Here is a 16836-nt window from a genome sequence, read left to right as displayed (position 1 = left end):
CCGCGACTGGACCTGCGCTCTTCGTAATGGCTGCCCACGTGCTCGCTTTTGTGGTGGTGCCGTACTTGCTGCAAGGCCTCCTGCTGCTCTCTGCCCTACTCTTAGTGTGTGTGATGATGGCCCCGCCTCCTGAGAAAGGAAGAGAGTGGTGTTGACTCTGGAGAAGAAACGGGAGATATTGGAGAAGGTTGATGCGGGTTGGTCTTCCTCTCGCATTCTCCGCGAGTTCAACCTGGCCCGGTCGACTTTGTTTGATATCAAGCGTTCCCGAGACAAGCTCATGCAGTACACGGCTGACTTCTCGTCGAGAGCAAACGCCACGTGGAGAGGAAGGTTATGTTTACTCCCAAGTATGCAGAGATCGACCGCTCCACGTTGATTTGGTATCGACAGCAACGTGCAGCTGGTGTGATGGTACGTGGAACGGAGCTGAAGGCTGCTGCTGAGAAGTTTGCAAGGCTTCACGACGCCCTAGACTTCAAGGCATCCGAGGGTTGGCTCTTCGCGTTCAAGTTGCGACATGGCCTTACTAACCGTAAAGCACATGGCGAAGCATTGGACGCTAACGAGAGATGGAGTGGACGAGTTTCGGCACAAGGTGAAGGCTTGATCGACAGGGAGGGCCTCACTCTCGGTCAAGTCTATAACGCTGTGACGAAACTGGCCTATTCTATCGCTCGGTGCCAACGAACACTCTCACCGATGAGACGGAGAAGCGTGTACCTGGCCGCAAGCTTTCTAAGGAACGGATATCTGCTTTGTGTTGTGCCAATGCTAACGGCATGCACCGTCTTAAGCCCGTTATTGTTGGCCGTGCAAAGCAGCCTCGGTGCCTTCGTGGGGTGATGGATGTCCTTCCTGTCGTATGGTACCATTCTTTGAAAGCATGGTTCACAGCTGTGATTTTCAAAGACTGGTTTCACCATCACTTCGTCAAGGAGGTCATACATTACCAGACGAAGACACTGGGAATTCCTCGCGACCAGGTAAAGGCTCTCCTTCTCCTCGACAATGCACCTGCCCACCCGTGCGACAAGGACTTGGTTGCTGAGAATGGCCGTATTAGGTGCATGTTTCTGCCACCTAATACGACTGCTCTCATTCAACCAATGGACCAAGGAGTGATCGTGGCAACAAAGCGCCTGTACCGTCGGAAGTTCCTGGACGAGGTGATGGTGGTTCTCGAGGACGAGGACGAGCGCAGGGAAGGACGTGACACTCGAGGCAAGCGGACTTTGGAAAACCTTCGCCGCTACAACATCAAGTCTGCGCTGTACAACTGGGCTAGTGCATGGAAGGAAGTCCCTGTGAAAACTCTTGAAAATGGTTGGTCTCGTCTGCTTCTCGGAACAGATGTGAGTACGATTTCCTAGGGTTTGACGTGGATGACTTCCATGCACGGCTACGTACGCACGGCGACGATGTTGATGTGACGATGTTCGTGAGTGGTTGGACGACCTCACGAGGGCGATCCTGGGTATCAGACGTTGTCTGATATCGAGATCGCGTCTTCGAGTTGCTGGTGTCAGTCCCGAACTTGAAGATTCCGACGACGAAGGCGATGATGATGCAGACTCCGCCCAGCAGGACACTACTCCAGCCATCCCCAAGCTGAGCGCACTCCAGGAACATCTAGAGTTCGTCCTAGACTACCTGGAACACCCGGACTGCGACAGGGAGATGGGGCCCTTGGGACTCGTGGAGGAAGTGCGTGCTTTCCGGCAGCGCATCATCAATCGCCAGAATCGTCGGTCCTTGCGTCAGTCAACGATTGACAGTTTTTTCAGGCCCGTGACCCCCGCTGTGCCAAGCCCTGGTTCCACTCAGTTGCCTCCCCAAGACAGGCCCTCATGCTCCGAGCCACAGCCCAGCACATCAGCTACAGTGGAGTCACCGCTCGACGTGAGTTTGCGGCTGTCTTCAGAGTCTTCTGTATTCGGTACGCCATCACCACTACCCACCGATGCACCACTTGGACGCCTGCCAGTGATACTCTCGGGCTCTGACAGTGAATAAACAGCAATAACTTCTCCACTTGACCAAACGGGAATTTTGAGTGTTGTTATTTGAAATAAACGGTGTGTTGTGTTAAGGTTTTCAAGTTGGGAGAAAAGACTAAGTAGAAAAGAAATTTAACGTAACTAACCTTCTTTGTTTTGGCTTTGGAAACTTAAAAAAACTTGGGAAAAGTTAATGTGCAACACTTAAATTTAATGGAACATTATTTGGACTAAAGTGAACACTGTGAAAAGAACGGACTTCTGTGTGTTAGTGACTAAGTTCAGTGCAAGACTTCAGGAAGAGTGTAGTGCAAGTGCTTCAGGGAAATCGTTCTTACTGTCAGAGTCCGAGAGGAGGCGGTTATTCATCGAGGTGGCCAGGGACTTGCTGTAAGTAGCCAAAATGTTTCATGTTGTACTATTTTCCATACTATATTTACCAGAATGTTTCATATTGTATTTTTTCCCATATTATACTTACCAGAAAGTGTCATACTGTACTTCTTTCCATACTAAACTTACCTCATGCATGTGCAGTAGGAATGGGTTTTTCAGAGTTCGGTTAGGTTCGGTTAGGTTAGGTTCGGTTAGAGTCCATAAGTACCAGAATGTTTATTAATGTATGAACATACTTCTAAACCCACATTTTATGTGTCTATTGCATTTATTTCAGTCATTTATGTGCCTTATTGGTGTGATTTGGGTGTTAAATAGGTGCTATGCATGTCCGGAGGGAGTTGTATAGGTGTTTCTCTGTGTTAGGGTCCGTAAGTACAAGTCCATAAGCTGGGGCCCAATATCCGGACAAAACCAATATCCGAACCTACCGATGGCTCTATTGATCCGGATATTGGAGTGATTACTGTATATATATATATATATATATATATATTATTGTCTATATATATATATATATATATATATATATATATATATATATATATATATATATATTAGGCAGAAGGACGAGGAAAGAATGAAGGTATGTATATACTGTATATATATAAGGTGGTGGCGACCATCATCCACTCACTTGATGTAGTGCTGGCTACTTCTTCCTTAGCCTTTATCTTCCCCCCCCCCCCCGTCACTTCATATTGTTTTTCTTTCCTTTACAGGTGGCATTACATTGAGTGACAAGCCAAATGGTTTCCCGTAAGCCAAGAAACTATTTACAACACTGGGTGGTAACCATATTTCCAAACCATTCGTGCTCCCTACATGTCAACAAGTGGGTTGGTGGAGGGTTAGTGCCCCTCCCCGTAAAACAAATAACTCAGAAGTCAATGACCACCCCTTACGGGATTATGGCGTCTGGCAATAGATAGATAGATATAGTAACCTCTCAAATAACACGAGTGTTAGGTTCCTGAGAAGTCGCGTTAGTTAAAAACGCATTTTTAAAATAGTTTTCCCATAAGAAACAATGGTAATATTGGGGGTCACATTCCTGGACTCTGGGAAAGTCTACCCATTTTGGGAGTTATTCTGCTCTAAACTTAAAAGCAACAACATTAATTTGAAGGAATATCCACATAAAAAACAAAAACAGTATATTTGGGGAGAAATAAACAACATTTGAGCTGTAGGTGGGACGGAACATTGTTTACTTCTCCCCAAATACATACTGTTTTAGTTTTTTACGTGGATTTTCTTTCAATTCTGCTTCATTCACGGCATTGTGAAAGTTCCTCAACATTATTAATGCTTTAGTAGGTCATAAAAACACTACAGTAAAAGCAATGTTTTCATTACAGTAAGTAGGTCACAAACAACAACACAGCCTCACTTCATCTATGCATCACTTCGTCTGCTGTTGTCCCTCCTGACCCCGCTCCCCCACCTCCCACCACTCCCCACCCGAAATTTGTTGTCCTTCCTCGCTCTGCTGTCCCTCCTCACTCTGCTGTCCTTCCTCTTCCTCTGACTCCCATGCTACTGGTGATAAAGATAACTCCCTTAAGTTTTCTGTCTTCTTCATGAAGAACTGCTTTATCTTCGTCTGAGTGGTTTTCTTCTTTCTGTTCTGCAGCATCAAGTTGTAACAATTTAGATCTGCCATCACTTTCCTAGCCAAATTTTGTCCGAAAATGAGCCAAATTGCTCAGAAACGGGCCATACTTCATTTTCGATTACTATAGTTCGTATAAAACCAGTTTAAGCAAGAGGCAAATAAAGAATTGTATTTATGCATAAACTACCACACACGGTCTATCAGCTCAGGACTGCCCAAGGCACGCGCGGCTAATTTGAAACTATCACATACATGTAAAGTCTTGTTAAATCAAGAAACCCTTGTTAGTTAAACATATCTCCTTAAATATTTGCCTGTGTTAAAACGAAAACGCGTTTTTTTAAACTCGTGTTAGTTGAGAGGTTACTGTATATACAGTATATATATATATATATATATATATATATGTATATATATATATATATATATACTGTATATATATATATATATATATATATATATATATATGTATATATATATATATATATATACTGTATATATATAAATATACACATACATACAGTATACATTTATAATATATTTCACAAGCAGTTTCATAGTCATTTGATTGACTACCATGCTAAAAATGAGGTGGAACCCTTAGAACTTTGGGTCTCCACATATTTATTATGTTGTCAGAAGTTTCTTAACCCCTTAAACGCAGATCGTCGCTTTTGCAACGGTCGGCCCAAAGGACAGAACGGCTGATCGTCGCGTTTGCGATTTGAGTTAATTTTAAATAACCGCGGGCAAGCAGGCTCCAGCTGGTATTGTCTATCAGTACCGCCACCCTTGAGCTACGTTTAGCACATTTGACCTTTGTACTACTGACCTCAGTTGTTGCCAAGTTTCATTTTTTTTACCCACCCACGCACCGATGCGCGGCCCTCCCTCGTCGTGCGATATGGCAGCGCGCGGACGGCTCATACGTGTCAATCTGCGCCGTCATCTCGCAAGCACTTTCTGCTATTGGGAAACGCTTGTTTCCCCAGTTGTCACACTGTGATTTTTTCGCGTGGTTTGCCCCTGTTTAGCGTCAGTCCACGCGAATCTTCCAAGGTGACACCATGTCGAATTCAAGCTCTTCCGAGTCTGTGCCTTCCAGCCCTCCGAAAAAGGGTTTTGTGACCTCAACCCCGTTCAAAACCATACCAGGAACTGCTAAGGGACTGAGTGACTCTGCAATAGCCAGTGAATTATTGAAAGCGTCCATGGATTATGGGAGTGACGTCGGTGTTTGGTCAAGCCTGGCAGAGTCTGACACGCAATCGAGTGCTGAGTCTGTGCCAGAAGTGACTGTTTCTGTGCCAAGCACCTCAACAGGCAAGGCTCCTGTGAAAAGGGGCTTAGAATATGGAAAGGGGGCCAAGAGGAAAAGGAGTGGTGACCCCGGTTCACAGCCATTGTCCCCTACGCCACGTCACGCCACCGCCAGCCCGCCACGCACTCCCAGCCCCATTCTCTCGTCCTCCTCTTCAGCTGCCCTGTCTCCTGAGTCTTCAGAGTCGCCTTCACCACCTCGGAAGGGAAGTAGACCTTCGACTTTACGTAGTAGAGGTTTCCGTAGGCCTAGTGTTCGTGGTAGTAGGGCTAGAACTTTGTCCCCTAGTGTACGGCTAGCTCATAAGGTTACTCGCACTAGGCAACTCGCCAGTCACGCCACCGCAAGTGACCTTGAACCCTCTGATAATCTCCCCACCACCACCACCACTACACCAACACGACCTAGGACAGCCTCTGCCTCACGCATTGTCTCACCGCCTGCCTCACCCACTCCCACACGACCTGCCTCACCCCCCGCCGCCCCCAGCACCTCCCAGCCTAGGCAGGGCACTCTTGATGCCTTCGTGTGGTCAGAGGGCTCAGATTTTGTGCCGGAAGATTTGCCCTTTGATGACAGTGGGTGTGGAGTTCAGGCTGACTTCCCTGTCCAAGAGGATGGTGAATGCTTGGACTACCTGTTGGCCTTCCTTGACAACGAGGTAATGGAGCAGATTTGTACCGAGACGAACAGGTACGAGGGGCAATCTGCTGCAGTTTGTGAAGGAGAAGGTGAGGCGGCAACGCCATCCACGTCGCGGATGGCAGCATGGGTGCCTCTAACGATCAGGGAACTCTTTGTATTTATTGGGTTGATGTTATTGATGCCCCACAATTGGAAACATAAGCTGGAGGAATACTGGAGTTCAGACGATCTTTGCCCCACACCAATCTTCAATAAATACATGAGCCGCGATCGTTTTAGGCAGCTCATGACTTACCTTCACTTCGCGAACAATGATGAGCCTTCCCAAACTGACCCATTATGGAAAGTGAGGGGAATCCTGAACTTGATCAAGGATAAGTTTATGAGGTTCTTGCGCCCTTTCAAGAAAGTGGTGATTGACGAGTCCTTGGTTTTGTTCAGGGGCCGTCTTCGGTTTGTGCAGTATATTCCAAGCAAACGGCACCACTTTGGAATCAAGTTTTTCGTGCTGTGCGACTGCAAGACGGGGTTCATCTTAGACCGTGATTTACACCGCCAGCAATGTCGATTTGGACAAGACTGACCCCCTTGGATTCTCTGGTTCTGTGGTGAAAGTGCTTTTGGAAAAGTACTTTGGCGAGAATCATGTCCTGTATACGGACAATTACTATACAGCTCCTAAACTCGCCAAGTACCTTTCTGAACACGGCGTCGGATCCTGTGGCACTGTCAGGAGCAATAGGGCACACTACCCTGCCTTCCCCGAGGCTGAAAAATCAAAGCGAGGAGACGTGCACCTGAAGAAAACTGACAAGATGCTTGCGATCAGGTGGCATGATAAGAGAGTCGTGAATGTGCTCACCACAGTACACAAGGGGGAAATGCTGGCCACAGGGAAGGTCGACAGAAGGACTGGCGAGCCTGTGATGAAGCCTGATGCTGTCATTGACTACAGCGTCAATATACGGCTGGTGGACAAGTCTGACATGATGATCGGAGAGATAGACTGCCTGAGGAAGAATCGTCGTTGGTACAGGAAGGTGTTCTTGCACTTGATTGATATGTGCATGCTGAACGCCTTCATCCTGTATAAAATCAAGAACAGGAAGCCAGCAAACTACTCTCTCCGAAGATTTTCTAAGACTTGTGTCTACCAGCTGCTTCAGCGTTATGGCCAGGTACTTGCATCAGGTCCCAAACGCCACCCTCAGACACCTCCAGACCGCCTACAGTGTCAGGCCTACCTTCAGCGACACCGCCTGGAGCCACTGCCTGCCACTGCCAAGAGGGGAAAAGCACTGAGGAGGTGTCATGTGTGCAGCCACACTACCAGGCAGGACAGAACCTTTAGGCGCACCTCCTTGCAGTGCAAAGAGTGCAAAATTCCCCTCTGTGCTTACCCGTGTTTCTTTGACTACCACAGCCTGACTAGATATTGAAAATAAGGGTAAGATTCTTGGAAATAATACTGAGAGTGACAGTGATACTAGTGTTTAGTTTTCTTTTACGTACTGACAGTGACAGTCTGATGAGTGTAAATTAGTGTATGTACTTGTAAAAGCACTGACAGTGACTGTTTTTTGGTGTAAATAATTGTACATAGTAATAATATAAGTATTGCGAGTGACAGTCACTCCAGTGTAAGAAGTTGAAAGCATATGTTCCTATTCTATGTTCTGACAGTGACAGTTTGTTGTGTAGAAAATATTAACAATGGACAGTGACACTGATGAGTAAGGCAAAAAACGGACAGCTAGAGTGAAAGTGAGCGATAGAAATGAAGTGCGAGTGGCCGACCGGAGCGAGAATAAAGTGCCTGCCGTAAGACTGAATAAACTCACGCCGCGGTGGTCTTCCTCATTCCCGATCCACAATACTGGCAGTGACAGTGATTTTTATGGCCGTAATAGTGACAAGCGAACGTTTGCGAAGTACTATGATGGAAAATAATGTAGTATACGTGTTTTTAGCCTTGAAAAGGGAAATGTGTCATCAGTGACGGGAAGATCGCCACCGCGCTGCATGTCGGCCGTGCGCTCCATTCATTATAGCCTTATTTTCAGTGCTTATTGTACAAATACGGATTCCAAACAACCTGTACGTTGTTGTATAAAGTGTACTGTGACAGATCGAGGCTGTGGTAGAAAGAAAACCGGGTTTCTGGAGGTGTGAAAGTGAAGACTTTGTTACCCAACTTTGCAAGTCTTCACAAGTCCTTTGGTAGTCCACGAAGGCTCAACATGTGTCTCAGGAGAAAGCTGAATGTAAGTACTATATGCCATAAAAATTTTAATGCTCTAGGGTTAATCTCTGATTTTTGGCAAATATTTTCCCACAGGTACTCAGACCCCGCTACAACCCCGCCACAGCGGGGGGATCGGCCGTACACAGCCGCGTTTTAGGGGTTAATTGTCTTGACTTCCACATCTCATTTTGATTGATTTTCATATCCAACCTTCCAACAAATTGGCATTCCAGTTCTGATTCTGTGTACTCTTTGCATGACTTGCCCAGATTTCTTGTAAATCAGGCAATAGGTTAGGCTTATGTGATTTTTTCTGATGTCAGGGTTGAGAGCAGTGCTATAAATTAGACCAACCAGGATGTCACGTGTAGTACCATCATGTGCACAGAGTTGTGAACATTACTGCTCTGAACTCCTAACTTCCAGTATCTTACAACTTAATAGGATATATAGCAGTGTCTCAATTAATGCAGTGTGGTACTGTATTTTGAAGAGGTTAAGTAACTGCATTTCTTCTGCTACAGGTGATGGAACTGGAAGTAAAACTAAATGAGGCTGAACGTGAGTACAATGCAGGAGCACCTACTAGAGACAAGAGGTCTCCAACGGAATGGATCCCTCGACCCCCAGAAAAGTATTGCCTCACTGGACACAGAGCTCCCGTTACCAGGGTGAGTAGTGTAATTGTTGGCTTTGTCGTTACCATACTCTCATACCAATCAGTAAGATAGAGTCTGCATCTGTGTAGGCAAAGTGTTTGTAAACCTATTGGATTTGATAGTACCAAAGAAGAATGTGGTGCTTGAGAATATAACTGACAGAAGTAATGAATACGTTAACCCCTAATGACTGCAAATCTCCCAGCCTCCATATCCTGAGAACCACAAGAAGGTGTGATTTTTCAGCTTTCACCAAGATAAAATATTTTCTTGCAGATTTTAAGAGCTTGAATTTACACACATGAAATTGTATACTTCACTCTTATATGACTAATGGTTACCGCAATATTGACCATCAAAGAACGTCAAAAATGATGATTGTTACCCTTCGCTTATGGAGAGAGGAAAAAAATTGCACCAAATTAAATTTTGGTTTTATAGATTTGAAGAGCTTGATTTTACACTCCAGTAAATGTATTTTTCACTCTCATATGTTTAATGGTAGCTGCACAATCGACTAAAAAAAAAATTAAAAATTCACCCTCTATGAGCAAAAACGGGACGTCTTTGAATGGGGAATCAGGAAGTGGAGGGAGGGTGGGTGGAAGGCACCTGGGGGAGGGGAAAGGGAGGGAATATGCCTGCCACACACAACCAATATAGTTTAGAGAGGGTATATGGGGTAGTTTAGTTGGGAGGGGACACAGAGGGCAGGATCCAATGGGGCAGAGGGATGTGGAGAGAGAGGGTGGGGTCGGTCTCTCTTGTCACCCAGGGAGGGGGCTGGATCATGCTTCCCACCACCTCATCTCTTAGTTTCCAATGACTAGGTGCCATTTACATCATTAAAGATGTGGGTTACAGCTCTCCAATTTTTTGTAATCTCTCTATGATCATCGGCCATAGGACTTCACATACCAAGTTCGGAAACCAACGATTGTCAGTCATAGGACTTTGGGAACTTAAGGTGTGCAGTAGGAAGGCAGTAATTGTGGATGAAGTATCAGTGCAGTAGAAATTATGTAATGTTGAATACAGTGAACTGTTTGTGGGGAATATCCCCAAAAGCTTGGACAAGTTAGGTTTTATGAGTGGAATGATCAGGGGCAACAATTGTACCTATGCACACAAGTTAATGTGAGCTATATGAGGGCAAATAGTATCTTTAAGTAAGACTAGTAAGGTTTGCTCAGCTTCTTTAGGTCCTTAACATCTACTAAGATACGGTTAGGTAAGTTGAGGATCGTTCATTTCCATGTAGGTACATTTAGGGTTTTCATATTCCATTGATCCAAGTCATATAAATTCAGATGCATTCACATATATTAAGAACCAGTTAGGTCCTTTCAAGTAACATGAGATGCATACACATTCATTAAGGTTTGGTTAGATCCATTCTCATAATTTTACCTTAAACATTTTATAATCCATCTATCTATCTATTTATTGCCAGGTGCCTTAATCCCTTAAGGAGTGGCCACAAACAAACTGCCTCCATGTCACCCTGTCCCCTGCCATTTCATTGCCCTGCTCCCAGGTCACACACCCCTCTCTCATATACCTTTCCACTCCATCCCTACATCTCATCCTTGGCCTCCCCCTCCCCCTCCCTCTTCCCACCACCACCTCACTCGTATACACTCTCCTTATCAGTCTGTCACGCTCCATCCTCTCTACATGTCCAGACCACCTCAGTGTGATTCTCCTAACGCTTCCTATCACATCCACATCCACACCACAATGCTCTTTCACTTCCTCGTTTGTCAGTCTTTCTCTCCATCTGACTCCACATGCTCCTCTCGGATAACTCATTTTATAATCCAAGCAGGTTAATTCTGGATTTTTTCAGTCAGTGTACATCATGTCAGAACCTGCCAGCCCACATCAAGTCAATGATTTTGACATGTGTCATAATAAGTAAATTTTCAAGCCATGCTTATGAAGGTATGCATCAGAAATCGTTGCATTGGTTTTGGCGATTTGACAGTTCAGGTGTTTCTGGGCTCCAAGTTCTTCAGATCAATCAGGCCATACCTATAAAGATACGTGCACCTGATCAGCCCTGTGAGAATACTGGTTACTCACATTTGGGGTACTAGTGATCCATTTTTAATATTATGTGGGCTGAGGTGGAAAAAAAAGGAAAGCATTCAAGATATTCTTTATTCTTTGTGTTTCACATGTATATAGAGAACCTTCCATGACTGATTATAATAAAGAAGTAATGTGGGATTGGCTGTTACCATTATTAAATAAATAAATTTATGAAGGATGTCTGGTAGGAAAGTCTGATCGAAAAGTAGAAGTGAATGCTTAGATTGTACTGTATCGTTACAGAACAGATAAAAAGTAGGCTGATGAAAAGAGTTCTGTAAGTTTGAGGGTGGGTTTAGGCATAGGAGGCTGATAAAATTATTGAAAGCATTGAATGAAAGTGTGAAAAGGTTTGGTATGGAAATTGAGGAAACGGTGGCAAAAAATGGTGGAAATGGGTGGATGAAATGTGTGTGGAGATGCAGATGATTAGGGCTGTAGATGATTCTTCTTTTTGTTTGAACAGGTGATCTTCCATCCCCTTTACGCATTAATGGTATCATCAAGTGAAGATGGCACCATCAAGGTCTGGGACTACGAGACTGGCGACTATGAGAAGACCCTGAAGGGCCACACTGACAGTATCCAAGACATCGCATTTGATCACACTGGCAAATTTCTAGGTTAGTTACATTATGCTAAGTCTTTGTTACAAGTTTTCCATTCCACCCCCCCCCCCCCTCCCTCCTCCAGTAAAATAGGGAAAAATTGCCTCATGGAGTTTTATTGTTTCTTATGTAAATGATATGCCAGTTTCTCCCAGTTTACATTGGCAGAAATGTTAAAATGTCATGATGTTTTAGATCTCTTTTGAAAAACATACAAGAAAGGTGGCGTGTTTTAAATTTATTCCCTAATGCTGACACATTCCATAAATATCATTGTTTTGTACAATATTTAGCAGAAATACCTGTCTTTAGAATGAAACTGACCAGTAGACATGAGTTAATATGGCTCCTTATAGCCTAATTATAACTCCCTGCTGGGCAGATTCTTTGTAAAGTAGTTTACCTTCCTTGAGTGATTGTTTATAACCAGTGTAAATTGTAGATACCTCATTTGAGACTTGCAGTGTGGCCCTTGCAGACCTTCATTGTGCCTCATAATATGAGGTATGCAACTTGGCAAATGTTAATACTACATTATGATTATACAGCAGTATCATATACTGTAGATGATTCTCTTACAGAATACTTTACCAAGTTGTTTAAAATACGAAATTATTACAGGCATACCCCAATATCCAACTCAACGATAACCAAATACTCGCTACACTGAACAAAAGACATTGGGGAACATTTTCACAGTCAAAACACTGCTGAATCACTAGTCCATACACTTCGCCTCTCCGTAGGTTAGAAACGAGTATGTCTGAACGCAGATGTAGTGGTGTACCCAGCTCTCCCGGTCCTCCCTCTATTCCTTCTCTTCTTCCCCTAACCCTCTTCCATCCCAGCTATGGGGGCTTCTGCCTGGGCACAAAAAAAAATATTCCATGGCCAAATTTGCCCTTGGAAGTTTGTTATATTGGTATAAATTGTATACCATCATCTTTGCTGGTGTTTATGGTGTAATATAAGCTAAGAAAAACACACAAAACTGAAGAGTTCTAGTACAGAAATGCAGTGAGAATAAACTTGTTCAAGAGTAAAAATAGCTTCAAATAGTTTCCCAACATCTTAGCCTGAAATTTTGCCTACACATGCAAGAACATAGCATATATCTAGATGCAGAATTTCATGAGCTTTCTTGTGGTGTTTTTGAAATTTCAATACGACCAATAATTTTTCAGGAAAATGCTAAAAAAAAAAAAAAAAATAGCTGAACATGGCGGGGGATGGAGGAGGGACGGGGGGGAAAAGAGGTTTTAAAACCAATCTAGCGGGAAGTTTTTAATAGTTTTACTCTATCTAGCATTTTTTTTTTCGTGTCTGGTGGTTTTTTTGGCTGATTTTCCCAAATCTGATGGATTTAATCTGATGGATTTTTGCCCCATTTTAAGTCCATTTTAGCAGATTAATAGAATTTCCACTTGGCAACACTGATTGGACATCATAAACAGTATTAAGATGGCATCGTGGTACGAAGTAACTTTTTTTAAGGAAGGGGTTGTTTGTTTTCTTGTCTTGTACCCTTTTTTTTATATATATATATAAATAAACCAAAAACATATACAGTACTGAATAAAAATTCTGAAAGTTGGTTCATAAACATAAACAGTATTAAGATGGTGTCATGGAATGAAGTAACTTTTTGCAAGGAAGGGGTTGTTTGTTTGTTTGTTTTCTTGTCTTGTACCCTTCTTTTACGTAAATATAAAGAAACCAAAGACATACACAGTATTGAATAGAGATTCTGAGTGGTGGACTTCATAAACATAAACAGCATGAAGATGGTGTCATGGAACAAAGTACAGTAACTTTTTGTAAGGAAAGGGTTGTTTGTGTGTTTTCTTGTTTTGTACCTGTCTTTTACGTAAAAATTGAGAAAGACAGATATACAGTACTGAATAGAGATTCTGAATGGTGAGTGTGTATTTGAGTGAAAACTATTCATGTCAAGCAACCTTTCTGCAGTCTTGGTTGAGACATGCCTTTTTTTCTCAGAACTGCCCTTCCAGAACTAGGGTGTGTCTTTCACACTGCAGCGTCTTATCATTATCATCATCCAGGCCTTTTTTCCCACCCTAGGGCAGGGTGAGGAGTAGCAATGTACAGACAGCCCAAATTTGCACAATCCAATGGCCCACACTTCCATTCGCTCACCATTCAAGCTCCCAGAATCTTGGCTCTGTCTGATACACCGGAAGCATTCACCATGTTCTGTAGCTTCACACAAACATCTTAGATGATGCAAAATAAGGTATACCCTGCCAACACGCCGCGCTATACTTTTCTGCGTTGTATGTTCCATATGTTTCCATTATAAAGGGCTAACCTAGACTGGACATTTTCCAAAGTCATCCTTTTCATCTCAAATTCCACCCAAACCCACCAAAAAAAACACCCTACTGACATTCACTTCGTTACATGGACTCATACACAGGAAGTTATTAAAAATACTTAAGGATGGTTCCTAGGCATTAAGCCGTTAACTGCTTTATATAGCCTGGGCTGTTCCGAATGCGACTGCTCAATACAGCCCTGGCTGTGCAGGTGAATTTCGAATATTGTGCCATGGTGACCAAGGCTGACCCATGCAAGCATGTTTTGACCCTCAAAACCGAAACTGAAAAAGAAAACGAAAACCGTACATTCCAGTAGGGGATGAGACACTTCGATGTTCATCCATGGCTTTACCAAGGTAAATATTGAGCTAATATTTCATTACTATATACTTTGGCATGTGTTCTCTCAGTTCCTAAGACAAAATTTGGCCTTTGGGATATTTCATTTTTACCCCTATGTCTGTGCACCATGGACACCTCCAAAACACCACCATGTAAAGTTAATGAGTTAATAAGAAAAAGTTTAGGTCACTAACATGACTGGCTTTGCTAGCCACAGTGCTGGTAACAATGCTGTGTACCACTGGAGCAGCAACCTCAAACGCTGGCACGAGGCGGGAGACCACTAAAAAAACAATGGAAGATGCCCCTATTGGACAGTGGGGATACATATAGATGTGACATCATTCAACCAGTCACAGTGCACTGCTTGCCTGACATCATCATACACAACATTTGACTTTCGGCGGGCCGTCTGAGCTCTGATGCCTGACAGCTCGCTGCGGTATATCTGTTTGTGACCGTGGTATATATTTTATTGGTCACTGTAGGCAACTGCGTTAGTACAAATCCAAGTTATGCGATACTGGTTATACGAGGGTTGACCGTATATGTATATTTTTAGATTATTATTTTAACCTCCATCCGCCGGGTAATGTCTGTACATCACAATCTGGCTTCCACTGGGCTGTCGGGTAGCGGCTATTCACGCAAGTGGCTTCCCACCACCATTTGAACCTGCGACCATTTTCTCTCACTGCCATAGGGTTGGGAGGTACCCAAGGTACCCCACAAATGTGCGTTTCAGTTGGTACACAGCGTTGTCACAGTGCAGAGTGATGTCTTCCTCAGCCTCCTCATACAATTCCGTCACCTCATCTGCCGGTCTGATTGTATCATTGACCCCCACCAAAGTTCAGCCCTTACTGCTGGGGAAAGGGCTTAGTGACAGTGCCGTAGGTTGTGCCCTGGGGTGATACTTCTTTGGAATCGGGCAGAAGCTACCATGTGGGAAACTACAAAGTGAACAGGTGTGCACAATTTTTTTTTTTTTTTTTTTTTTTTTTTTTTTTTTGATAATGAATTTTTTATAGTAAAATATGTTGCAGTGTTTGAGAATGTCTTGAGTAACCCTACCTGATGTATGAAAGAAAACTGTGAGTGCATGCAAGAAAATGACCTTATTGGGTGGTACTACATTTTTTTTTTTTTTTTTTTTTCCAAGTATTGCAAAGATGTGGTATGAGGTGTTTTTGTGTGCTGAAGTACAAATATTATAAGTTGTGTAGAACATAAAGTAATATTTTCATGATGTCTAAGAAGAGTACAAAAAAGCCAAAATTTATGTACAAGTGTATTCCTCATACTCAACCATGCCATGTGCAGTATGCTGAGCAATGATTTTTGCAGGTGCAATAAACCATTATTGTGATATGAAGTACAGTATAAGTGCTGTTGAACATAAGTTGTAGGGTTAGTATTATAATTGATGCCCGAAAACAATAAAGAAAAGCAAACAGCATAAGTTTTCCCACACACCCACGGGGAATAGTGGCACTCAGTTATGACTGGAAAACCAATGGCGAGCCACATGGGCAGGGTGATGATTCATCCATATAATGGCGCGTAAAGAAAAGTGGAATGAAGAGTGGAAAAGTTTAGGTTTCAGTGAAGGAAGGAAGGCTGGCCAGTGTTACAGTCACCACTCCAGTCAGTGCTGGCAACACTAACTAGGCTAGCCAAGGCTGGTGCCAGCAGCACGCACTCGGAGACTCCCCATCAAAACACTGAAAACCACCCATCTTCTACTTGTCCATACTCATCGATGGGACAACCTGGAGACCTGGGGATGGTTTCCTTTTCATGAAGAAGAGTTGGTGACTAATGCAGTTTTTAAATTATTTCTCATACTCTATACTTTTCCATGTATAAGGTTTGAAAAAATGCTGTTTTTCTAAAAATTCCCGTACTGAGAGCATGCCAGGCCCCAAAATACCCTGGCATTTAGGTGTTAAGTAAAGTGTAAAGTTTTTGCATGTTGGCTAATTTTTTTTTTTTTTTTTTTTTTTTTTTTTTTCATAAATTGGATTTTTTAACTTAGCATGATAAAGTACAAATACTAAACTTCAGAACAAGACCAAATTGAGCAGTCTGTGATCAACAGTAACTTTGCTACGAGCGATAGTAGTAAAACATCTCTACGTGACTTCGTACAACGCTTCAACTAAAGTTACACACCACAGCTATTTGTTTACAAGCACCCCTGATGGCAAATAGTTAATAAGTCACCCATATCTGTAGAACACCCAACCTTGGTGGGTTATTTAAGAAACAGTTCACCCCTCCCTTCTTCCTGGAAAACTTAGGATCTTGCTGAAGATGCTGTTGTGGATGATAGCATGGTTTAATGGGGGTCACTGTGCTGATGTCACACTACATTGTGTATGAAGTAATCATGTTTCAAGGTTTGGGATGCTAATGAAATATTTTGAAGAACTGGAGAATTTGAGGTACAAAAGATCGGCCATTATTATGAGTATTGTATTAACAATTTTTAAATTATTATTTTATTATTATTATTATTATTATTATTATTATTATTACGGTATTAATATTATCATTTTCCCACACT

At 43.0% G+C, this 16836-nt stretch overlaps 1 protein-coding gene across 1 annotated transcript in view; it reads left to right on the top strand.

The window, feature by feature from the left end:
- Nucleotides 1–16836, top strand: part of Lis-1 (LisH and WD40 domain-containing Lis-1) — a 75382-nt gene that overhangs the window by 39291 nt on the left and 19255 nt on the right. Inside the window, exons 4-5 of the mRNA XM_080282055.1 lie at nt 8750–8896; nt 11445–11601. Coding sequence (XP_080138181.1) covers nt 8750–8896; nt 11445–11601 — 304 coding nt within the window. The remainder of the gene's footprint in view (nt 1–8749; nt 8897–11444; nt 11602–16836) is intronic.

This window comes from Coenobita brevimanus, chromosome 92, assembly GCF_032717465.1.
Source record: "Coenobita brevimanus isolate Jiangsu-jjx chromosome 92, ASM3271746v2, whole genome shotgun sequence".
NCBI lineage: Eukaryota > Metazoa > Arthropoda > Malacostraca > Decapoda > Coenobitidae > Coenobita > Coenobita brevimanus.
This window is presented reverse-complemented; position numbering and strand designations above follow the sequence as displayed.